Below are 26,696 nucleotides of genomic sequence, written 5' to 3' on the forward strand. Positions count from 1 at the left end.
GTGTCTTCATATTCATAACTATTGTATCTTTTTGTGAGTCATCCTCCTTTAGAATTACAAAGAACCCATCTTGGTTTTACTTAAAACTTATTTGGGGGAAGGGGCCTGAATTTTATCTTGTGTGGTGTTGTTATGATCTTGACCTCTGCTTTCTTTTGAACTTGTTTCCATTATCTTTGCTTGTTTTTTAACTTTCACTTTATTTTTGATGTGTCTCTCATATACAACATAGAGTTGAGTTTTGCTTTATGATCCAGTCTCTTTTCACACTTGTAATTACATTTGATATGTCATGGAATTTTGTTGTATTATTTTGCTATGCTTTCCCCTTGCCTCTGCCTCTCTTCCCTTTTTTCTGAGTTGGGGAGCTCACTGTGTTGCCCAGGCTGGGATGCAGTGGCACAATCATGGCTCACCACAGATTCTACCTCCTGAGTTGAGCTGATCCTCCTGCCTCAGCCTCTCAAGTTGTTGGGAGGGACTACAAGTGCGGGCTACCATGCCTGGCTCATTTTTTATTTTTATTTTTTGTTGAGACAACCTCTGGCTATGTTGCCTAGGCTGCCCTCAAACTCCCGGGCTCAAAGAATCCTCCTGCCTCAGCCTCCTACTTGTGCTTTGCCTGCCTCCCCTTTAAAAAAGAAAATTGTGTTGGTGGTTTTCATCTTATCTGTACAATCAGTTCGCCTTGGTTTTGTGGTGTAGTGCTTATCATATTTGGCCAAGTTTTTATTTTTGCTGTGACAGTTACCTTTATGGTTATGTAATACCCCCAGACTTCTATTTCCTTAGGTCTTACATTCTCAGTGGGAGCAGTATTGCCAAAGGAATGAAAATTGGCTTTTGGGGAGATGAAAAAATCTTGGTTTTACAATGGCTTATGGCCCTCCAAAGCTCAACACTACCCAACAGCATCACGTTCCTCAGTAGCTGTTGCTCTCCTTGGTCTAATGGGGTATCACTTGAACTTAAGTTCATGGAGAATACACAGAGAACAAAAAAAAATATGCAAGATCACAGTTACAAAACTGTGGAGAATAAATGACCGTGATTAGGGGACTTGTAATCAATTGCTTGATCTTAAAGTCATGTGGCAAGAGGTTGCCTTCATTGGCTGCCTTGTGGATATTGTCTTAATGTTTGATTCTCGGTGCTTTTGTTTGTGACTTGGGCATGCGTGTATAATTTGATACATTACAGTTTATTTAAGCAAAGTGATTATATTAAAAGTTTCCTAGGGTTGGGCACAGTGGCTCATTCCTGTAATCGCACCACTTTGGGAGACTGAGACAGGAAAATCACCTGAATCCAGGAGTTTGAGACCTCTGCTTTCAGTCTGGGCAATAAAGCAAGACCCCATCTCTTAAAAAAAAAAAAATTAAGTTTCTCAGCAAACAGAGCTATAAAGTTAAGTTCAATATAAATTATTTTCAGATTTTTAACTTAAAATTTTTGTTTAGTCATTCATGACCTTGCATTGAATACAAAGAATAGCTTTATATTTATTCTCTTATGTATGCATAAATCCAGATACATGTAGAACACATAAACAGATATACAGTCCATCTCTGGTACTAAAATTTCTTAGGGGTATGATTAGGAAAAAAGTGTTTAAAAAGTTTTATTGGGACAGTAATGAAAAAAATGTTGAAAAGCATGCTTGAGTGTCTATTTACTGCCTTTAACGAACAGTGATGAAATTCTGATTCCTTCGGCCCTCCCTGCCATTCTTCCTACCTCAGTATTCCAGTAAAGTATCTTTATTTATTTATTTTTGCGTTGGAGTCTCACTCTGTCACCCAGACTGGAGTGCAGTGGCATGCTCCCGGCCACCGCAGCCTCGACCTGCTGGGCTCTGGCAATCCTTCCACCTCAGCCTTCTAAGTAGCCGAATGACAGGCGCACGTGACCACGCCCAGCTAATTTTTTATTTATTGTAGAGTCGAGGTCTCGCCAAGTTGCCCAGATGGGTCTTGAACATGCGGGCTCAGGCATTGGCCCCCCAAGTGCTGGGATGACAGGCTGAGCCACCGAACCCGGCCAGAGTATCTTTCTTTCTGTTCACATTTGTACTGTTGATTCTCATGTACTTCACTTGAATATTTTTTTTTTTTTTTTTTTTGAGTTGGAGTCTCACTCTGTCGCCCAGACTGGAGTGCAGTGGCTGCTCCTGGCCATTGCAGCCTCGACCTGCTGAGCTCTGGCGATCCTTCCGCCTCAGCCTTCCAAGTAGCTGGAACTATAGGCATGCACTACCACGTCCAACTAGTTTTTTTATTTATTGTAGAGATGAGGTCTCGCCAAGTTGCCCAGGCGGGTCTTGAACCCATGGGCTCAGGCAGTCTACTCACCTCAGCCTCCCAAAGCTCAGGATTACAGGCTGAGCCACCGAGCCCCGCTACTTCACTTGATTTAATTGCCAGTTTCAAATAATGTGATTTATATCTATAGCCAATATGACAAAGTCCTTCTTTCCATCTTCTTTCTCGCTTTCCCAGTTTTTTCTTATTTTTAACATTTTTAGTCTTAGTTTTTAGTCTAAAATGAATAGGAGTCACGTTTGACTTCTGCAATTACAAGGGGTGCTCAACGTGCTAATCATTACTGTCCAGACACTTCTGATTATGACAGACATCTCTTATATCTCTTAAAATGTGTGTACTTTTCTTGGCACTCCCATTATTGTCCTCATGAAGGCTTGGGGGAATGATATTTTCCAAGCTCTTGATTGTTAAAAGCTGTCTATGCTTATAGGACATCAAAGGGTGGTTATGAAATATTTGCCTCAGTCTTTGATAAAAAGCCTGAGAAAATCATCAAAACTTACTAGCTAAAGAGCACTTGAGTTTTTCTGATCTTCTTTATCTTTTTATTACTCAAAATAGGATAAATTGGGTGATCTTGGCCTAGATACTTGTTGGAAGTTCCTTCATGAGTGTGTTTTTGCTGGGATTTTGCTGTGGCACGCACATCTTGCCCGTACTTAACAGGCACATCGTGCAATACAGTATTATGCTGTGTTCTGAGTACTGTGGTAGGCATTGAGCAAACATAGATAAAAGGACAGTCCTTTTTTAAGTAGCTTGGCACCTACTGGGCAAGGATATGTGCAAGTAATGTTCATCTATTTCAGATGGTTTTGTGGGTGTTATGTAAATTAACATTTAGTAAAGCATGTAACAGTAAGTGGCCCTAAGCAAGTGCTGAGTAAGTGCTTGCTGTTGTTAATATGATGAGGGATAAACACAGAAAAAAAGAATGTATAGAAAAATAGCTTATGCTTCAGGGATGGGTTTTCGGAAAGAAGAGATGCTTGAATTAAGAAGGAAGAACCACCCAGTCAGATGGATAGGTGGACAGCGCTTTTTCAGTAAGGCAATGGCGCACGCATAGTTAGAAAGGCATGGAGGTAAGGGAAGGAAACAGGCAAACACAGACACTTTCTTAGCACTTCTGCATGATCATGGCTGGAAGAGAGAGTAGCAGGGGGCAAAGTTGTCACTGAAAAAGCCTGGACTAGCCGGGCTCGGTGGCTCAGCCTGTAATCCTGTGCTTTGGGAGGCTGAGGTGAGTGGATTGCCTGAGCCCGTGGGTTCGTGACCTGCCTGGGCAACTTGGTGAGACCTCATCTCTACAATAAATCAAAAAATTAGCCAGGCATGGTAGCATGCACCTGTAGTTCCAGCTGCTCAGAAGGCTGAGGCGGAAGGATCGCCAGAGCCCAGCAGGTTGAGGCTACGGTGGCTGGGAGCGGCCACTGCACTCCAGTCTGGGCGACAGAGTGAGACTCCAACTCAAAAAAAAAAAGAAAAAGAAAAGACCTGGACTAAGCTGTCAGAGACAGATGCTTGTTTTGTTTACCACTATATCCTCAGTGCCTACTATATAACTTGACATATTTTCTGAGTTGAATACTTGAATTCTGTCCTCAAACTATAAGGAGCTAATGGACTGTTTTATAAGGAGCGGAGTGATGTGTTCAGATTTGCATTTTACAAAAATTTCCCTCATGCTATGTAGAAGATAAACTGAGGGGGATAAGAGAAAAGGGCATGGGATTGAGTAGGAAGTTATCACAGTTATCCGAATAAGAAATGGCAAGATTGTGAGCTAAATGGTAAGGTTGTAAATAAACTCTCCACTGGGAATGGAGAAAGGACAGACTGGAATGGATTAGGGACGGTGTGAACTGGATTTATTGTATGAAAAAACGAGAGGGGAGAATGATTAGATTTGGGGCCTGAGTGGCTACAAGGATAGTAGCATTACTTATTTAGATAATCAATAGAAAGAAAGATTATTTTAAACATGTTGATTTTGAGGCACCTGTAAGAAATTCATATGGAGCTAGCTAGTAAAATGTAATAGTCTGGCACCCTAGAGAGAAATAAGAGCTGAAGACAGAAACATGCATATCTACTGGTGGACACAAAGGCAACGGTGAGGCTCTTTAGTATATGTCAAGTGACAAAAAAGAACATTTGGGAATATTGGTATTTAAGAAAGACAACCAAGGAATAAATGAAACAGAAAAGGATAGATAAAGAATAGAAGAACCAGGGTAAAGTGGTGCCACTGAAGGCGAGGCAGGGCATTTTCAAGGAGAAAGCAATAAATTTACATGTCCAAAGAAATTAAGTAGAATACTGGCCAAAATAATCTTGGATTTGACAATTAGTATATTGTCACCAGTAACCTCTTGAGTAATTTCGTAGTTGGGAATGGCAAAGCAGAAATGAATTTACCCTAAAAAAGCTAGAATGTAAGTTATAAACTCTTGAAGCCATCACTCCAAAAGATTCTACCCTATATTACTTTACACATGTTGTGTGTTAATTGACTTTCTTCATAGTATGGATAGAATGAAATGGACTAGAGTTTAAATAAAACATCTATCGTTTAAGAACTTTGTGGTGTCAGTCAAGCTCTTTAACATCTGTGAAGTGGTGTTATTAATAACATAGACCTCGTAATAGATAAATGTAAAGACCTAGGCACAATTTCTAGTTCAACTCTAACACATAGCTTTTTAAAAAGCTGTTTTGTAACACTTATTCACAGCAAAATTCTAAGTGCTATATCCTTTCTGAAATAAGATTTTGATATGCGTATTTCATTACTTAAATTTTTTTTCTTAGAATGGTATTTTTTCACTAAATAACCTTTTAGCAAGGAAAAAAGGAAGACTTTTTAAAGCTTTCTGTAGTAAAGTATTGACCTGACAATTTCTCTGTTACAGAACTTTGCCAGGGTTAAAATGCAAGTAACAATGTCACTATCCTCCTTGGTGGGCACATCCCAGAATTTTAATGAAGAATTCTTAAGACGTTCTCTAAAGACTATATTGACATATGCAGAAGAAGATCTGGAATTGAGGGAAACAACTTTTCCTGATCAGGTCAGAAATACTGCTTTCTAGATCATTAATTGAAATAGACTTGTTAAATAGGCTCTTTCCAGATTGTTAAATCAAATGTTGGATTTCGCTGGAGGATTCTTTATTTCTCTTTCTATCTACATATCATGTGCCATAGATAGGACTGGATCTTTTTGTCTTATTAAGCTACCCTTCTATGTTGGAATAGTTAATATCTTTGGTGTGTATGTCTTTGTGTTTGTAACAAGTAGAACAGTAGACTTAGGCAATATAGATAAAGCTTTATGATGAAATGTTATTTTCACTTATTAATCAAATAGTAATCTGCCTCTAAAAACTAAGGTTTCTACAAACTACCTTTTAGTAAAACCAGAAACATACACTCTTGTATTCTCTATATCCCTGTATTTTTATTTCTGCTTGTACTACCTATTTCCAGATGAGAGAACTGAAAAAGCATAGTCTGCCTAGCATGGATTAGTTTACTATCTTTCACTCTCATATCCCGGCGTACCTGCATGCAGCTGCGGACCATGTCAGTGTCGTACAACTTGCTTTGAAATCTTTAGATACTTATCTGACATATCTCCCAAACTAATTTAGAGATTGTGAATGACTGATAATTCAAGAACATTTTTCATATAATTCCCTGCTGCAGGTCCAAGATTTGGTTTTCAATCTCCATATGATCCTTTCTGATACTGTTAAAATGAAGGAACACCAGGAGGATCCTGAAATGTTGATCGATCTCATGTACAGGTAGCATTTGTTTGATTCGCATACACTTTGTATAATGGGCTTAGTAAGATACACAGAAAGCGTTAGATGAAAAAAAAACATAGAGAAACATTTAAGAGATTTTTCTAATGGTAGATTTAAAAGTCCAAATGTGCTTTTTTCAGGCTGCTTTGTCAAATCTTCTGTGTCAGTTCTGTTAAGAATTGTGCAAGTATATTTACTGATTATCAAAAACAAGCTTTTAAAAAATAATCACAACACATATTTATCACCTTGGTGTCCTGAGCCCCAGATTTCTTAGGAAGGCCAAGACCCATATTTCAAATATAAAAATCTGTCTTGTAAGAAGAAAAAACAGTACATGAATATTTTATCATAATATTAACGGCCTGATTTTCAAGGTAGTTATGCCTAAAGAATAGTATTTCTAGGGGCATAGTTTGAAAAATCTATGCTTCCTATTGTATCCTAACAGATATAAATGGTAAAACTTCAGGGGTTTTTGTTTGTTTGTTGCCATATGACCATCTCTTCTCACAGTTTTGGGTTTTTAAAAATTTTATTTTAAAGATGTGGAGTACAATTCAGGATTAGATATACCAGTGGCCATCGTACAGGTAAAGTTTGGGCCTCCCTTTGGTCCCCACTTTGCCTGGTTTGAGATAGGGTACCCTTATTGATGTTATGTGCCCTCCTCCCCCACCGCCCCCGACAGTTTCCGGTTACTGCCAATCCCTTTTTAATAGTATTATGGTAAATATTCAGGGTCTGCTTATGAGTGAGAATTTGTGGTACTCGGTTTTTGTTTCTGTGATAGATCACTGAGTATGACAGATTCTAAATCCGTCCAAGTTGCTGCAAAGTCCATAATTCTGATCTTTTTTTTTTTTTGAGTTGGAGTCTCACTCTGTCACCCAGACTGGAGTGCAGTGGCTGCTCCCGGCCACTGCAGTCTTGACCTGCTGGACTCCGGCAATCCTTCCGCCTCAGCCTTCCAAGTAGCTAGAACGACTACATCCGGCTACCACACCCGCCTAATTTTTTTGATTTGTTGTAGAGATGAGGTCTCGCCAAGCTGCCCAGGCGGGTCTCAAACCTGCAGGCTCAGGCAATCCACTCAACTCATCCTCCCAAAACGCCGGATTACAGGCTGAGCCACTGAGCCCGGTTTGATCTTCTTTATGGCTGCATAATATTCCATCATGTATATGTACCGCATTTTTTAAAATCCATTCCAGTTTTGACAGGCAGCATGGTTGGTTCCCTGTTTTTTGCTATTGTAAATAGGGCTGCAATAAACATGCATGTGCAGGTATCTTTTTTGTAGAATGATGTGAGTTCCTCCGGGTATATTTCCAGTAGGGGGATTTTTGGGTCATATGGAAGGTCAATTTCTAGTTCTTTTATTAATTGCCACACTGTTGTCCATAGAGACTGAATAGTTTTGGGGTTTATTAAAGGCACAAATAAAACAAGTTTATTCTCTTTGAAATAAAGATGATGTGATAAAACTACCTTATACAAGTCTTTTTTCCTTATAAAAAACATAAAACTTCTCTATATTTCCATAATGAACACATACATTCCCCTACTTTTTCCCTTACTTATGGTTTCTTTAGTGATCAGATTTTATTTTATTTTATTTTTAGAGAAAGTAGGATTTATTGAGAGGACAGAAAAGCTCCTACAGTGGAAGGGTCCCAAGGGGGTGACCCAGTGGTCAGATTTTAATACAGCGTGTCTTTTTTTGTCGTCACCCCACCCCCACAAACTGGTATTGTCCATTCCATAGACCACAGTTGTTTATCTATGCACACACAACGGCGTTTCCATGCTACTTGAAAACTTAATAGGTTGTGTGCAGTAGCAAACGCCTGCCTGGTTCAATTCTGAGCAAGCTGTCTAAATCCCTCCTGTCTTGGGAAGCATAGACTAATCGTGAAGAATCTCTGTTCTGATTAGAATTGCCAAGGGCTACCAGACCTCTCCAGACCTGCGACTGACCTGGTTGCAGAACATGGCCGGCAAGCATTCGGAGCGGAGCAATCACGCTGAAGCCGCGCAGTGTCTGGTCCACTCGGCAGCACTGGTGGCTGAGTACCTGAGCATGCTGGAAGACCGGAAGTATCTGCCTGTGGGATGTGTGACCTTTCAGGTAGGAGTCTGCCAGATGTGCATGGACTCGAGGTATGTCCTTTCTTGGTTTTCTCAACACCATCTCACTGGAGTTGAGAGTCTTTCAGTTTGTAAGGAGAGCTTAAAGACTTAAAGCAGTGTTCCAGAGGTGAATTGACATTTCATTGTTGCTGTCATTAATATATATTTTTATTTTATTTAATTTTATTTATTTATTATTTTTTTGAGTTGGAGTCTCACTCTGTCGCCCAGACTGGAGTGCAGTGGCCGCTCCCAGCCACCGCAGCCTCGACCTGCTAGGCTCCGGTGATCCTTCCACCTCAGCCTTCCGAGTAGCCGGAATTACAGGCATGCGCTACCACGCCCGACTGATTTTTTGATTTATTGTAGAGATGAGGTCTCGCCGCCCAGGTGGGTCTCGAACCCGCGGGCTCAGGCAATCCATTCACCTCAGCCTCCCAAAGGCACGGGATTACAGGCTGAGCCATCGAGCCTGGCTTATTTTTATTATTATTACTATTTTTGAGTTGGAGTCTTACTCTGTCACCCAGGCTGGAGGGCAGTGGCCTGGGCTCCTGCCATCCTCCTGCCTCAGCCTTCCAAGTAGCGGGAACTACAGGCACTGTGCTACCATGCCCAGCTAATCATTAATACATTTTTAAAGAGTACTTCTTATTGATTCTCTTGCCACACTTTCTTACTTGTGAATTGTCAGCACTATGTAAATTTATTCTCTTGGCCTTTACTGCTTTGTAATCAGTTCTAGACCTTAGTATCTGTGAAAATGTATCACACTCAGGTGGGGCATGGTGGCTCATGCCTGTAATCCCAGCACTTTAGGAGGCAGACGCTGGAGTATTGCCTCAGCCCAGGGGTTCGAGACCAGCCTGGGCAACTTGACAAGACCTCGTCTCTACAGTAAATCAAAAAATTAGCTGGTGTGGTGGCGCACACCTGTAGTTCTAACTACTTGGAAGGCTGAGATGGAAGGATCTACCTGAGCCCAGCAGGTCGAGGCTACCGTGGCTGTGAGGGTGCCACTGCACTCCAGCCTGGACAACAGACAACTCTAACTCAAATAAAAAAAAGTGTCACCCTCAAAATAGTGAGAATCAGAATTGGCAAAAACTCTTAATTGGCTTTTACTTAATACACCAAATATACCAACAGTCTCCATTCCCTGTATAAAATAAGATTACCCTCTAGTAGGGTACATGCTTTTGACCCACCTACTGAATTCTTTGCTTGTCAAGAATCATTTATTCTTTGCATTTCTTTAAAACCTATTCTTGGCAAATTTGGAATATTGTGAAATTTACTTAAGTGTTATGTCTTCTGATGAAATCAGAATACACAAAGAAAGTTATTGTTTCTATGAAAACTAAGTTGAATACTCTGCAAAGACTCAGTAAAGGTAAGTCTTCAAAATAATTACAATTTAATTGATTTTATATGAAATAAATTTAAAAGATTGGGAGAAGTTCCTAAAAATCTAAGATAATTTGATGATTTTTTAAGAACAGGTTTTCACTCTACTTTAAAGAAACTAAAACTGGAAATCTTAAAAAGAATGATGTATTATGGATATTACTCAAAAGAAATCACATGGAAATCTGGAGACTCATCTATGAAGAAAGGCCTTAGACCTACTCAGAAGTTGACAAATGAGTGTATATCTACTGTAAATGTTTAATTTAAATTTAGGATACAATAAGATTAGATGTCCTGTATCATATCACTTGTTTTTTTAGCCCATGAATTTTCTTTTTTTTTTTTTAAAGTGAGAAAGCAGGATTTATTGAGAGGACAGAGAAGCTGCCACAGTGGGAGGGGACCTGAAGGGGTTGCCCCGTTATTTTTATTTTTTGAGTTGGAGTCTCTCTGTTGCTCAAGTTATAGCGCAATGGCATGCTCACGGTCACCGCAGCTTCAACCTGCTGAACTCAGGCGATCCTTCCACCTCAGTCTTCCAAGTAGCTGGAACAACAGATGTGTGCCACCATAGCCAGCTAATTTTTCTTTATTTATTGTAGAGATGAGGTCTTGCCAAGTTGCCCAGGCTGTTCGCGAACCTGTGGGCTCAGGCAATCCTCTCACCTCAGCCTCCCAAAGTGCTGGGATTATAGACATGAGCCACCGCACCCAGCCTGAATTTTCTTTCTCACAATTTTTTATTGAGGGAAGAGTTATCTAGCAGTGGTGTTTTCATTTTATTATTGTCTTCAATGTACAGAAAGTTTTCGGAGATGTATCTTTTGTCTTCAATATCAGCCATTCTTTTTTTTTTAACCTAAGCTGATAGTTATATTTTATCTTCAATTATTTCTTCTTAAGCATTTTTTCATGCTAGGAAATTAACTCTGTTTCACAAACCTTTTTACTCTTTTTCCCCTAGAATATTTCATCTAATGTCTTAGAAGAATCTGCAGTCTCAGATGACGTGGTATCTCCAGATGAGGAAGGCATCTGCTCTGGAAAGTACTTTACTGAGTCAGGACTTGTGGGATTACTGGAACAAGCAGCTGCTTCTTTCTCTATGGTAGATGACTTGTGTTCATTCTTCGACAACAGTTTCATGCATTTAAATCACCAGCGACATGCATACTTATCATCTTTGTCTTATGACCCTACTTTTAAGATAGTTTCTTCTAAGTCCCTTAAAAGCTATGTAGGAATGGATTTTCTTTCTTGTTTATCATTGCTTACTCCTTTTTGTCTTAATAACATGTCACTTTTCCCAGTGCTTTTTATTTGCTTGTAAATGAACCAACGTAATCTGTAGCAGATGCATTTTGGTTCACAAAACATTACCAAGCATTTTCTAAAACCTTTAAATTAAAAAACAGAGCACAACAAATCAAAAGTCTCTGGGTGATTTAAGTTCCGCATTGGGTAGACTGTCATAACTCTGTAATGAGGTTGTCCATTAGATAGAAGGAAGAATCTTCTTTCCAGTATGTTGGGCATTGCTCTGTTGTCCAGGAAAGTTGTAGTCCCTCATTGCATGAGTTGCATGGTGATCCTTATTAGGTAGGTATTGGAGGCCTGGAGGATGCTTTTAGCTTTATGAACTATATTCTGAATCCCTTGCCTGACTACCTTACCATGCCATAATTCCAGTCCTTGTTCCCTTCCATCTGTATGTGGAGAATTGAAAGTCAGGGGGAAACCCAGATAGGGTGTTTACTGGGAAAGAAAAGTGAGCCAAATCTCTATGGACCTTCTTGAACCATGCTGATAGGGTCACCTACTTTCACTCACTTTTCTGCTGAGTGTTTAGTATCCCAGCACCAAGATTTAGGAGACACTAAGGTTCATGTTGGGGAAAGAGAGGTAATGAGCAATGCAGTCCTTCTCCATTGGATCACCATTGGGAATTGGTTATTTCTTCTCTAAGCCTTACCCCATCTTGCAATATGTTAGGTAGGGGTAGATTTAGAAGGCATACTGCCAAAGTTCAAATCCTGGCTCTGCTACTTAATACTTGTGTTACTTCAGGCACAGTTACTCAACCTATTGGTGCCTCACTTTTCTTATCTGTTATATACATCTAATAGTAGTACCAGCCTCATGGGAGTATTAACAGGATTAAATGAGTTAATGTAAGTAAAGTGCTTATCACAGCGCCTGGTTCCAGGTAAGAACTAGTGTGTTTGCTGTTATCATCCTCTTCATCATTATTGGAACATCGAGTTCCTTTACATATAATGATTTTGAGAGTTTTTAAAAAGTATTTTTTTCAGATAAAATATTAGGTGTTGGTTATCTTTAAAATATCTTTCTTTTGAGAGCGCTGACAATTTCTCCCCTAGCCTGGGCTGAACTAGTAGCGGGAAAAGAGTATTTTGCTATTAACATAATATCTTATTCAACATAACTCTGGGTGTATTTGTGTGTGTGTAATTTTAATAATTCATAGTAGTGCATTTAGATCAGGGGACAGTAGCCTGTATTACAGAAATAATTTTGCAGTTGTATGTAATTATAAATTTCATTCTTTTTCAATTAATTTGTTTGATTTTTAAAATAATTACGGGGGCATTTTAGCTGCACTAAACATATTTCACTACTGCACCTACCTGATTGCTAAAATATACTCTTGTGACCTGACTAGAAAATATAAGGATTATATATTATTCTTTGGAAAAATCTGTTTGCTAATCTGTGAAGCACTGAGAACTCAGTGTCTTTTGGAAAACCTCTCTCTTTTCTTACTCCAGCACCAATCCATTATTGAGGAGGAGTGGAAGAGCATACATGAATATCTTGCTCCTCACTCTGACTATAACCATAACAACCTCTGGCTATCCACTGACCAACTAACCCCCAGTGGAAGAAAATCTGGTAGCTCAGAACCTTCTCGTGCTTTGTTAAAGATCAGTGGCTTTTTCCTAAGCGATATCCTATAGGAAATTACCAATTTAATTTAGTCCTTTGTAAAAATAAATATTTTTAGTTTTCTCCTGGGAAACTAAATTAATTTATCTGATTATAGCAGAACCCCGGCGATCTGTAACCAGTGTAATATTAGATATCTTTTATTCCTCTGCTCAGAATTCCTTTCTGCAAAAGTTTAAATTCCTAAATAAGTATACACACACACACACACACACACATTAACCTTAGTGAAGTAATTATTGGGTAGATAGAAGGAAATATCAATATACACATACATACACATACCTACAAACATATCTGTTTATCCAGAGGAGATGACATATGGTGTAAAATTATTTTATTAAGGCTAATACAGTTAAAAATTAGTTATATATGTCTTTATGTTTTGTTGCAAAAGCTTTTGTGGTATTGTCTTAATAAAAATATTGTGAATTCATGTATTGTAATTATCTTACTTTCTTACTGAGGTAAAAGAAGGAAATATCTTATAAACGTTATTCTTATAGGCTGGCATGTATGAAGCAGTTAATGAGGTTTACAAAGTACTTATTCCTATTCATGAAGCTAATCGGGATGCAAAGAAACTGTCCACAATCCATGGTAAACTCCAAGAAGCCTTCAGCAAAATTGTGCATCAGGTAATGGTTCCAATTTCTGCCTTCAGTGTAAGTGGAGAAAACCGTCTAAATGCATTAGTGTTGTTTTGTACTGTTGTCAAACTAGATCCCATGAAATGACCATTTGAATCAGGTTACAAATGAGCAGTCAAAATGATAGTTCATGGCCAAAGCAAGGCTCATTAACAAAAATGGAATTCACCTAAAGTAAATGATGACCATCATAAACTTTCCACAAAGCTTTTTTTTTTCCATTTAAAAAATTATTACTAGTTAACAATTTTCAAAAAATGGGATTTATTTTGTTTCACATGTAGATTTTAATTATGAATCTGATCTTTAAATTAATATCTGTTCCTTGGCTGCCAGAAAAGTTTCTTTGTCTAAGTTAATTTTCTATCAAGTGATGTGAAACTTTAATAAACTCTTAATATTTTTAATGACTACAGATGAACTTTAACTGTTTTTGCTAGATGTTTGCATTTATTCCTTCTTTGATGTATTTCTAATATGAAAATAATATTTAGTGAAAATTATGAATAAAATGGTTGTCTTATGTATATTATAATAGTATGATTTCAGCACTTGATATTTATAGTTCATCATACAATCTACATATCATGACCAAAATTGGAATCAATTAAACTTGGTTTAAAACTGAAGCAAACTATTAGCAATTTTTTTCCTTCAGACAAAGTTCTTGGCTCCATTGGAATACTCTGAAATGTCCTGTTGAGCCTCCTCTCCGCTTTTCTGTCCCCTTCCCCCATGCTCCCCTGCTCTTACCTGCTGCTGCCCTTGTCTAAGCAGGTGGTGGAGTTCTGATGGTCCACCTCTCTAGTCAGTCCTGGTCCTACTTTATTGTCTATCAGCTTGACCGCCTCTTTCTTGCCATGGGCTAAACTGTTCTAGATGAATTGATATAAACAGTCTTAAATTAGGGCTGTTGTCTTCTTAAGTCAGGATTTTATTGTCCTCTTCTAAAATGCTGAAGTTGATTGATTAGGTTTCATGATAATAGCAGTTGGGTCTTTTAAGAATCAGTTATATGTACACTATCAGAGAAATCTCATCCCAGCTCCTAGAGTCGTAAATTGCAAATTATAAATGTCAGGTCTGGAACATCTAGAACTAGCCGTTTCCAAGAACCTGTGTCAGTGTCACTTGAGCAAAATTGCAATTTGTATTCCAATCTATCCTGGATACTTTAGTAAAGTGCAGCTCACCTTAGTGACATGTCTAATTTAAACATAAATGGAACAAGCAGCTGGCTCGCTTTCTCCAAAACCTGTACTTTCATTTAAAGTGTTTAAAAGGCAAAATTTTAGCTATTAGGTTTTAAGCAAGCAATTTGCAAAATTGTTGAAGATCTTAAGTGAAAGAATATGCTATTTAAAATATCCTGCTATTTTCTGTTTGTGGAGGAGAATATATGGTATATGGTACCTTTGGCCTTTTTTGTTCTTTTTAAACAGTTTTTTTTATGACTTGCCCTTTTTTACTTTTTATTATACAGAGTACTGGCTGGGAGGTAGGTAATGTTTTAGTTAGTTAAAGACACTAATAGATTGATTTGATCAGATTTCTTATGCCAATGCTTAGCCCACATGTGCTAGCTGTGGGCATTCTGTTGCTATCTGCTATCAACTGAATTCATTAACCAAAGAAATTTTGTTAAAATACTGTAAGTTATTTTAAGAAATTTATTATTAAGAGGTTGTAGGCAGTGCATGGGAATCCACATGTTACACTAATGAGATTCTTTGGTAAATGAGCCACTTTGTCATCACTTTAGTTTGTTTTTATCCTTTGAAGCATTTCTTTTATCAACATTTACACACAGATTTCTTTTTTTAACCATATTGTTTCACCTCATTTTACAGAGGTCGATTTATGTGTTGTTGCTCAGAGGTAAATAGAAAATACTATGTTCCATGTGATCTAAGACACCATCAATTATAAAACATACTGTTATTCTATACGCCTTTAAAATAAAAGAAAAAAAAAACCCTGGGGTATTAAACCAGGGCATCCTATCAGTTGAAAGGTGAACAAAATTTGGGCAAAAATGTGCATCTTAGAATTGGTGAGACAACTACTGTGTTAAATTTGATCTTGAGTCACCTCACCTTGAGTATAAGCACTACCAAGGGAAGAAATTAACTTTTGTCATTTAAATAATTTGGGGAGAGGGATAAGGAGGTTGAGAGAACTTGAGATTTAATTTGATTTCATATCCGACAGTGGTTGAGCTGTTAGTGTTTAATAAGGCTGCATGTGTTTCCTCTTCTGTAGTAGTTATCCGTGTGAAAAGTGATAGGAAGAATTAATTACTGTTGTTTTAAGTCTTCCCATAAAGGAAAGAATTCTATAAAGTACATCCTAATTTATCTTGATGAGGTAAAGCAAAGTAATAGACCAGATTTACTTAAAGCTTGATGTACTTGTAAATTGTGTGCTTTGCCTCTCACTTTGTAGTCAGATTTATGTTGATTAAACAGATTAGGCCTCTCTGGTTTTGCATTGCAATCCTTGTTTTTGTTTTTGTTTTTGTTTCTTGAGTCTGGATCTCACTAAACTGAAGTGCAGTGGCACAATCACAGCTCACTGCAGTCTCAGCCTCCTAGGCTCAGGTGACCTTTCCTCCTCAGCCTCCTGAGTAGCTGGGACTACAGGTGTGTGCCACCACATCCAGCTAATTTTTTATTTTTTTGGTAGAGATGAGGTCTCACTGTGTTGCCCAGGCTGGTCTCTAACTCCAGGGCTCAAGCAGTCCTCCTTCTTCGGCCTCCCAAAGTGCTGGGATTATAGGCGTGTCTGGCTACAATCCTTGTTTTGAGACTGAAGTAGAAAGCCTTAAGAATAAATGTTATCACTGAGTTTTCTTTCATTTCTGAAATAGTTCCCACCTTTTGCTTTTCTTCAGATGAAGCTAGTACCTTCAGATCTCCCTTAATTCTTCAGAGTAAATGTGTATGACCTTATGAATACCTAAAATATAATCCCTTATTTCTGTGGCTCAGTTAAGACATATGTCAAGAGACTTGCCATGGTTATGAATGATAAAGTTCCTATAGATTCCCTCACATGAAGTAGAATTAACTAAACATCAGGCATTAAAGAATATTTGAAACCTCTGAGCAGTTTATGATGCGTCTCCTTGATGCTAAATCGACCCCTGAAAGGTATAATTTCCACTGGTTATGACATTAATATCATTCTGTCATATTGCATGGTAAAAGTCACACAGACTTTATTTTCGTGCTTATATTCTTGTTACTACCTTTCACTGGACCTTTAGCTTTGTAGCTGCTAAATTTGTTGCACGTTTGTTTTTTGCTTTTCCCTTGTGAAACTTAAATGGATGCTTGCATTTTAAAATGTGTTTTCTACCATTTGCTGCTTATTTGTTTTGAAATTTCTGTAATTAAAATGCTTTCTGTTTTCTCTTCTCTCTTGCCCTGGTTGCTGACCCTACTCCCTACTTTTACTATTGTCTGTTGTGGTAAGTTCTATCTTGTGAATATTTTTCTTTTTTACTCTGAAAACTTCAGTAATTTTATTTTTTCTAAAAGTATATTTCTTAACTAATTTCCTAGTATTCTCATAGAATTCTCACTGGATTAAAATCCAGTAAGGATAATCTCTACATTGTAGAGAGACTTTTTGAGTTGATAACTTACTCTCTGACTTACAGGAGAAACCCTTCTGGGCTTATATAGTAATGTAGTTATTGTATTAGTAATGTCATTCATTTTTTATTATGCTTTTTTATTTAGTACAAGTTATTTGAGTTGGCAAAGTTTTACAGGTGTGTGTGTGTGTGTGTGTGTGTATGTGTGTAAAAAGATAACTCTGAAACTTACCATTTCACACATTTTGGTAAGGTTTTTAACCATGCAAAATAACAAATCTGAACCCTTCAGGAATGACGTGGCTGTAATCATCTCTGCCAGGTCAGTTTGTTCATGGCTGTTTAGCGTTCACTTTTATTTTTTATTTTTCCAAAGCCTTTTTATTTTTCTTGAAAGAATAGAAAATAAAATATCTTAACATGTATTTCTTATGATGCATTTTTAATTATTTTTAAAAGAGAAATTTTCTATATGAAAATTTTATAGCCCATTCCTATTTTGTGTATATATTTCTTTTTAAGACGTATTTGTTTTATTTATCAGATAGTGATCAATTTGTGTTCAAAAGTACACTAGTGAAAATTTAAAATTTTCAGAAAAATTAATCCCCAAACACTGATAACATAGTCACATGATACTGTCTTCATTTTTTTTTTCTTAAAGATTACAACATATTCCTTTAAAGAAAATACCACTAGAAAGGCTAGAGAAGATGGACTTGACTTTGTTGAATTTAATTCTGTCTATAGATCACTAATAGGGGAATGTAGAAAACTCTAACTCTTGAGATTGACACATGCAAAATGACTGTGTCTTAACTCGTATTATGGGACCAGAAGGACATGAATATGAATATGTGGGCTTTTATATGCTGAGAAATACTGGCCATAGTTCTGGCTCAGTGGCTTCTGTTGTATTTTTATATTCTTTAATCCACACTTAAACTGAGTGAGATAAAGTAACTCATCCAAGCAAATAAGAGCAGAATTGGAAACAACAAATTATAATGGAGGGAAGAAATGAAGAACATGAAATACAAATTCAAGAGGGTAGAGCACGGTCAGAACAAGTATTTTTAGGTAGTTGAGTGGGAAAATGTGACATTCTAAAGAAGAAATTAGAACATTGTAGGTATAAAACATTCATGAGTCTTTACCTCAAGGAAGGTGAAGTTAGATGTGAAAAAGAATGTTAAGGAAAACACAGTAAATGGGAAGAATCTTATTTTTCCTAGGAAGAGATACTTTCTGGTGACTCCCTGATAATTGACTGAGCAACTGATAAGATATGCCATACCACTCATTTTTTTCCACCCCTTATGCTACTTTTGAGAAGAAAAAGAGAAGGCTGGGTGTGGCAGCTTATTCCTGTAATCCCAGAGCTTTGGAGGTTAAAGCAGGAGGATTACCTGAGGCCAGGATTTTGAGACCAGCCTGGGCAACAGAGCAAGACTCCATTTCCACTAAAAATAAAAAATAATTAGGTGGGTGTGGCAGCATGTACGTGTAGTCCCAGCTATTCTTGAGACTGAGGTGGGAGCCCAGGAGTTCAGAGGTACTGTGAGGTATGATCACACCACTGCACTTCAAGCTAGGCAACAGAATGAGACCCTGTCTCTAAAAAAAAATTTTTTTTTTTTTGAATTGGAGTTTCACTCTGTCACCCAGACTGGAGTGCAGTGGCATGCTCCCAGCCACCACAGCATCGACCTGCTGGGCTCCGGCGATCCTTCTGCCTCAGTCTTCCAAGTAGCTGGTACTACAGGTGCGCGCTACCACGCCTGGCTAATTTTTTATTTTTATTGTAGAGATGAGGTCTCGCCAAATTACCCAGGTGGGTCTTGAACTCGCAGGCTCAGGCAGTCCACACTCCTCAGCCTCCCAAAGCTCTGGGATTACAGGCTGAGCCACCGAGCCCAGCTAAAAAATTTTTTTAAAGTGATGTCGACAGCAAATATTTACAATGTAGATGATATTAGACATGATTTCTTTTTTTCTGGACTGGGGCATAGAATGGTCAGAACTGAACCTCTGATAAGAAATGGAGGAGGATATATCTTAGAAGAAAATGTTTGTTAGGTAAGAAGTCCACCTGATTTTTATACTGGAGTATACAGGAAGGATATACAAACATCAAACCCATTACAGTAAGAGGATGGTGCTGTAATATAGAGGCAGACAGAACATAGGGGGAGAGGTAATTCTCCAAAGAATTCTCAAAAAAAAAAAATCAGAGAAGTAGAAGACAGTTCAGGGGTCATACTGATGTCCTAGTATTTATGCCAGTACATGGAGTATGGGGAACATATACCTTAATTAAGAACTTAGACTCGGCCAGGTGCAGTGGCTCACACCTGTAATTCCAGCACTTTGGAAGGCCAGAGGCGAAAGGATTGCCTGAGCCCAGGGGTTCGAGACCATCCTGGGCAACTACAATAAATCAAGAAAAATTAGCTGGGCATGGTGGTGTACGCCTGTAGTTCCAACTACTTGGAAGGCTGAGATGGAAGGATTGCATGAGGTCAGAAGGTGGAGGCTGTGGTGGCTGTGAGTGTGCCACTGCACTCCAGCCTGGATGACAGAGTGAGATTCAGACTCAAAAAAAACCCCAAAACTTAGATTCAGTGGTCAAATATTTTGGGGCTGAACTCCCAGCTTCACCACTTACTAATATTGTGACCTTGAGCAAGTTACTTTTTCTCATCTACAAAATGAGGGTGAAAATAGTGAAATCTGTCTCATAGAATTGTGATAAGAATTGATATAATTCATATAAAATGGTTAGCCAGTGTCTAGCATGTTTTAAGTACTCAAAAAGTGTTGGAGGTAATTTTCTGTTGATGTTACTATGATTTTTAACATCATTAGTATTGTCATTACTATCATTTGAAATCTTAACATAATTTGGCTATTAAAATCCAAGAGGTGTTATGTTCCCAAGCTGAGATCTACGATTAAAATACACAGATAAATATTCTGTAGAAGGAAAGAGGTTACCACTGTGTGAAACACTGGTATGCCTGTAGGGAAGTCTTAACCTAAAAGAAGCATAATGGAGGACAACTGGGTGAGGGTCAAAGAAGTGATGTCACCGTGAAAGTATACAAGGAGCCCAGCAGACGGTTTCTTGCTAAAGATAACAAAATTACGACAGAGTCCAGAGACATGTGTCATAAGAGGCTTCAGACCTTTAGAGACGTGGTGGGTGGGTTTCTTTGGGACATAGTTTTATTGCCCAGAAGACTGTGCAAGTGTCAGTAGAGCTGCTCAGGAAGAATAAGCTGAAGTGTGGGAGTGATGAAAGGTTCAGACAGGCAGAGGTCATAACAGTGAAGAAAGGAGATGCTGGAAAAACAGGCTAGATTACAGGAAGTAGATTTTTTTTTTAATTTAAAGGAAAACCAAGTATCACCCTATAGTTCAAAACTCCGGAGAGGAAATAAAGTGATGTTTTTCCTGAAGGCGAAGCAATGACTATGCTCCATGAGCTGGCTAAGACCAGTTGTAAACCAGAGGCAGCTTTCAAAGTTGAAAATCAAGTTCCTCAAACTCTCACCCTTTCTTCCTCTCTAGCCTTAGCCTCATTCCCTCCCCCACCCCAGCACACACACACACACACACACACACACACACACACACACACACACACACACACACACGTGGGTGCACACTTTAAATATCCAATAACTCCCTGTAGTGTCTTCTCTCACCCTATCTCCTGTTCTCCTGCGTGGTAACTCTGCACTGACCTGTCCCTCAAACACGCCTCTTGCCTCAGGACCTTTGTGCGGGCTCTTCCTCTGCCTGGAGTGCTCCTCCCCCAGATCCACATGATCTCTTGCATCTGGTCAGTCCTCTCAGATGTCACCTTCCTGATAAAACCTGCCCTGACTGGCTTGGCCCCTTTTGTCCACAGATTTATCACAAATGTCTAGAACAAGTTTGCTGACACATAGTCACTCAGTAAATGTGAGAATGGATGAATGCTTTCCCTCACATGCCTTCTGTTTTAAAACTTTATATCTGCCTTCCTTCCCCCGCCATGGGAATGTTCTTCCCTTCCCTTCCCTTCCCCATCCACTTGGCCAATTCACAGAACCCTGTATGTGTGTCACCCCTGTTGTGACTCGATTCCAACAGGATTAATCTTTCCCTTCTTACACCACTTTTTATTATAGCATATGTTCCTGATACTATGATTATTTGGATCTATTTTAACTCTCTTGGGGAACAAGTCTTATTTTATTTTCCTGTTACTGAAGATGAACAGTGGCTAACATATAAACTCAATATTTTTTTTTCCTTGAACTGATGATAAAAGTATATAAAAAGAGACAGTTCAGTATTAAACTGCATTAACAAAATTCAGTGTCCAGATTTAGGAAGGCAGTAAGTCCACTAATATGCCTTCACTGGTCAGATTACATCAGCAGTATTGTGTCTGTTTCTGGAATATCACACTTTAAAAGATGGCAAACTAATGAAATGCAAACAAGGTCGTAATTTCTATCATACGAAGACTGATTGAGAACTGGAAAGTTTAGCTAAGGGAAACAAGTCCTAGTTGTCATCTTTGAATATTCAAAGGGCCACAATATTGAAAAAGTGGAATATTGTTTTAAATTGGAAATCCCTGAAAGGAAGACAGTAGAACAGCAGTATTTTAGTATTTGTGGTCTTAGAAAATAGGAATGTTATCTGTATACCATATATATGACATATTTTGAAAAGTAATCACACATTTTTAAGTAATTTTCTTAGATGCCTTTTTTCCCCATGCAGTGCCTTCATTCCTTAATTTTATGTCAAAATTTACTATTATTGTTTCATTTTCTTACTGATTGTTTAAACCAGAATTTTGGTTGAATTCACACAGTTTATCTAGATAGGTTTCTTTGCTAGAAATCAGTTAATTTTGTTGTCTATTTAATTCTGAAAAAAGTAACTGTGAAAAAATATTTTTAAATTAGAAGCCTCAAGTTTCTTTAGCTCCAAAGACACTTTTCTTTAAACTTTACTTCTTTGAGGCAAAAATGTAGGGATGTTTTTAGTCACTGTACTTCTTTCTTGATATTACAAAACTGGTAAATTAAGAATCAAAGTTTCCCATTTTGCTTAATTATCTATATCAATTCTAGCTTATTTCATATATGTTTTTGCTTTTTCAGTATAGGAAAAATAAATGCAAAACAGATTAGGCTTAAAGAGAATTCAGAGACATTTAGATACTTTTGTGTAGCTGTGTATACACTTATGTGTAGTTATGTAAAATCCTTCCAGCATAATTTTATATCTAAATTGTAAAAATTAACCAGGCAAGGTAGTACACACCTATAATCTCAGCTACTAAAGAGGCTGTCTCTTTTTAAAAAAACAAACAAACATTAACTTTAAAAATTGTGTGGAAAGGTACCCAGGTATTTATCCTTATTGAAAGCATTTGTCTTCAGATGTGCTGTGCAAGAGTTAAGGTTAAGGTGCCTTTGTGGGCTTTGTGCCTGATACGAGTGTGTGGTAAATGCATGCAGTGGGGGCTCGGGACTTTAGAATAACCAACTCATCTCAAGAACGTTTTTTCTTATTGTCTTTGATTCATAAATTTGGTCCTTTCTATTCCATTTATAGTTACTCTTCCACATGTAAATTTTTTATTGGCATAGGGATAATAATTGTAGATTTTTGACTTTAGTGCTTCTGGAGGGTCTTGACATTTACTGATTGTCCGCTCTATGCCAGGTGCTATACTTGACTCCTAACTCTTACAGTCTCATGTAATAGTTGTAAAGGGGTTATATAAAGGCTCGTGTTAATTTTAAAATGTTAGTGTTGTTTTTAAATTTAACTTTAGCCAGTATCCACTCATGTCAGCACAACTAAGAGATTATATTACACCAAGCATCTTTTCTTGCAATAACAAGTGTTAACTTATCTCTATTATATAGACTTTTAAAGCAGACCAATGTGATATAGTCACTTGGTACAAACTGAAAAATATGTATAAATGTGGTTTAGCCACCTAATTGCCTAATGTCTGTTAGAAATAATGAAAAAAAGATTGTTTACTTTGTTTTTACCTGCATTTGAAAAATAATAAACTATTATTTCAAATTTAAATTTTGGGCAGTGTTTTGAAAATGTTACAGTATAGCAGTCTAAGCATAATGTGGAAACTGAAAAGATTTTATATTAAAGTTTCTTCATTTTCCTAAACCTAGGATGGTAAGCGGATGTTTGGCACCTATTTTCGTGTTGGTTTTTATGGAACCAAGTTCGGGGATTTGGATGAACAAGAATTTGTTTACAAGGAGCCTGCAATAACCAAACTTGCAGAGATATCTCACAGATTGGAGGTGAATGCTGTGGTGGTTCATAAAATATGTCATCTTTAATTTGTATTCTCTCTGGTGATACACTTTCAGATCTAGATCTAATTGTTGAATAAACCAGATCTTGTCACATAAACTACGCCCATTAGAGAAGGATTTTTGATCATTAGCAATAACTCTCTTTCAAATCCTTCAAGTTTTTTATGGCAATGGTAAAATAATATTAATTTTGTTTTTTGAGACTCTATTTTCACACATTCATTTTTTAAAATTTATTTATTTTGAGTTGGAGTCTCACTGTGTCACCCAGGCTGGAGTGCAGTGGCATGCCACACATTTACTTTTATAGTTTTAGGAGCAGTTGTGTTACATGCATATGTCTCGTGATGGTAAAGTCTGGGCTTTTAGTGTAACCAACATCCAAATAGTGTCCCTTGTGCCCAGCAGGTAATTTCTTATCCCTCACTCCCCTCCCACCCTCCCACCTTTTGAAGTTTCCAGTGTTTTTTATTTCAATCTGATATCCATGTGTGTACATTGTTTAGCTCCTACTCATAAATGAGAACATGTGGAATTTGACTTTTTGCTTCTGTTATTTCAGTTAGGATATTGGCCTCCAGTTTCATCTATGTTGCTGCAAAAGACATGATTTCATTGTTTTTTATGGCTGAGTATTATTCCTGCGCGCGCACACACACACACACACACACACACACACATACATTTTCTTTATCCAATCATTCATTGATGGACACTTGACTTTGCTATTGTGAATACTGCTGCTGTGATAAGCACACAAGTGCAGTTGTCTTTTTTAATAATAATTTCTTTTCCTTTGGGTAGATACCCAGTAGTGGGATTGCTGGATGTAGTGGTAGCTCTTTGAGAAATCCCCATAGTGTTTTCCATAATGGTTGTGCTAATTTACATACTCACAAAACAGTAACACATATTTTAGAAACCCCTATATCCTTCAGAATTACTGTGACTTATGGAAAAATATATAGTATTATCCATGTTGGGTGGAAAAAGACATAAGTGATTAAGTAGCTGTGAACGGTGGAACTCAAACCAGAACCCCAGAAATCTCTGACCCAAGCACATCATCTCTATGGCTTAACTGGTTCCCAGTGAGAAAGATATTTTCAGAACCTAAAAGCCTGAAATTACACCTTTAAAACGTTTCTCTTAACCTTTATGACTTCTTAATTTTCACCGCAAATGATTGTTCTTCATATCTATAGGGCTAACATCTTTTCTGTTAAAGTTATTCTTTCCAGCCTTTCTCTATTCTGTTACTCAAAGTTTGGTCCATAGACCAGAAGCTTTAGCATACCTGGGAGATTGTTTGAAATGCAGAACCTCAGACCCCACCCCAGACCTTCTGAATCAAAATCTGCATTTTAACAAGATCCCCAGGTGATTTGGATTCATATAACAGTTTGAGAAGCAGTGCTCTGGGCATTTTTATTCTCAGCTGATATTAATTTCTTGGATGTTTCATTCTTATTGATGACTTACTGGGCTCGGCTTTCCTAAAGTGGCTCGAACTGACTCATTATTTTTCAAGAGGCTACGTGTAAGTCTTGGGAAACATTGAGATTGTACTTCTCAAACTTAATCGTAAAAATTACCTTTGGGATCGGGGTGGGGGTTCTCCTTTGAAGATTCTGACTCTTCCTTTTGAATAGCTCCATCCGTTGCCCATGCTGCTACCCAATACAGTTTGGAATAGTCACTACATTATTGACCCAAGGTTGCCTTTTCAAAATCTAAAGCTGTACAAAACTTCAACAGGTCAATGCTTTTTTATTGAAAGTTCGAGAATTTAAAAAAATTATTCATAAAAATATATATTCATTCAATAATCCGTGGTCTTTAAGAAAGCAGGCCTCATCAGACTCAATCAAAGTAAAATCCTATACATCAAAGATAATGAGTTTCTTTTGTCTTTGCTTTCTGGCTGTCTGTTCCTTTTTCTCTTGAGGACTCTTGTGGAATCCTGATCTTTATTGGAAAAAATTGTTTTCTCATATTTTATGTTATGTAAAGTGCTTAGATGGGAATAATGTCACATAAGTATGGACTGACTAACTAATAAGCTAGTATTATCTCTGTAAGCCAAAATAATTTATTATTTTGTAATTATTGACATGGTTTTTACAGACCTTACCAAATCCCCTAATTTTGCTCAGGAGTCTTTTTAAAAGGCCTTTTCTGTTGTGTAATCCTGTTAATAACTTCATGTAAAAGTTTTGGTTTTCGGGTTTTTTTTTTAGGGATTTTATGGAGAAAGGTTTGGAGAGGATGTGGTTGAAGTGATCAAGGACTCCAATCCTGTAGACAAGTGTAAATTAGATCCTAACAAGGTATGGTTGATGAGACTGTAATGGCATATGGATATGTCTTTGAGATCTCTGTGCAGTTTTACCTGAGAAATGCCAAATGAGGGACTTTTTTCTTTCCTAGGCATACATTCAGATTACCTACGTGGAGCCATACTTTGACACATATGAGATGAAGGACAGAATCACTTATTTTGACAAAAATTATAATCTTCGCCGCTTCATGTACTGTACACCCTTCACTCTGGATGGCCGTGCCCATGGGGAACTTCATGAACAATTCAAGCGGAAGACCATTCTGACTACTTCGCATGCCTTTCCTTATATTAAAACAAGGGTCAATGTCACTCACAAAGAGGAGGTAAGTCCCTAAATAGGGTTAGTGAAACAAATGCATTCCAGCCATGTAATAACAACAGTGCAGATGTAGCAGAAGATATGTGCCATCTCTTATACTGTAATACTAGAACTTGACCCATTTTTAAGTCATTAACTTTTGACTTCCTCTCTAAGTTCCTGATTCACCCTCAGCTTATGCTTTAAAAGGTTGATTTTTTTTTTTTTTAATTTAGGTATCCAAGTTTGGAATTTTATTGTTACATAGTTTACAACTGATCTCTATTTTTTCTAATTTTAATTGCTTGTATGTAATGCACATTAAATAGTTTTAAATCAGTACACTGAGCTAACAGAGGCTGCTTTACTCAGATCATCTTGACACCAATTGAAGTTGCTATTGAAGACATGCAGAAGAAGACACAGGAGTTGGCATTTGCCACACACCAGGATCCAGCAGATCCCAAAATGCTTCAGATGGTTCTCCAGGGGTCTGTAGGCACGACAGTTAATCAGGTTGGTGCTTTTTGCTCTCACTGTGTGATTTAAGCAATAAGTAGAATTAGTAATTTCATTCTTACGTTTTACAAAGATCATAAATAACTGCTAAATTGAGTGAAAAGGACATGTGTTAGAAATGGTTGCAAAAGACATTGAAAACATAAATGAAGACAAATTTGAAAGCAAAGTTTTTAGTATAATCTCAGTTGTTAAGGCTTTTACACCTGGCTTCTCTACTGCCTGTGTTTTCCTGCCAGTGTGGTCTTATATATTCTATTAATGAAGGAA

At 37.6% G+C, this 26,696-nt stretch overlaps 1 protein-coding gene across 2 annotated transcripts in view; it reads left to right on the forward strand.

The window, feature by feature from the left end:
• LOC103266916 (dedicator of cytokinesis protein 7-like) overlaps window positions 1-26,696 on the forward strand; it is a 69,224-nt gene that overhangs the window by 28,592 nt on the left and 13,936 nt on the right. For both annotated transcript variants that reach the window (XM_021715784.1, XM_008064530.2), the window contains exons 9-18: window positions 5,240-5,398; window positions 6,036-6,136; window positions 8,078-8,270; window positions 10,647-10,790; window positions 13,156-13,287; window positions 14,783-14,797; window positions 23,125-23,250; window positions 25,506-25,595; window positions 25,696-25,932; window positions 26,280-26,423. In XM_021715784.1, the coding sequence (XP_021571459.1) occupies window positions 5,240-5,398; window positions 6,036-6,136; window positions 8,078-8,270; window positions 10,647-10,790; window positions 13,156-13,287; window positions 14,783-14,797; window positions 23,125-23,250; window positions 25,506-25,595; window positions 25,696-25,932; window positions 26,280-26,423 (1,341 nt within the window). The remainder of the gene's footprint in view (window positions 1-5,239; window positions 5,399-6,035; window positions 6,137-8,077; window positions 8,271-10,646; window positions 10,791-13,155; window positions 13,288-14,782; window positions 14,798-23,124; window positions 23,251-25,505; window positions 25,596-25,695; window positions 25,933-26,279; window positions 26,424-26,696) is intronic.

This window comes from Carlito syrichta, unplaced genomic scaffold, assembly GCF_000164805.1.
Source record: "Carlito syrichta isolate Samal-C Ts95f unplaced genomic scaffold, Tarsius_syrichta-2.0.1 Scaffold307669, whole genome shotgun sequence".
NCBI lineage: Eukaryota > Metazoa > Chordata > Mammalia > Primates > Tarsiidae > Carlito > Carlito syrichta.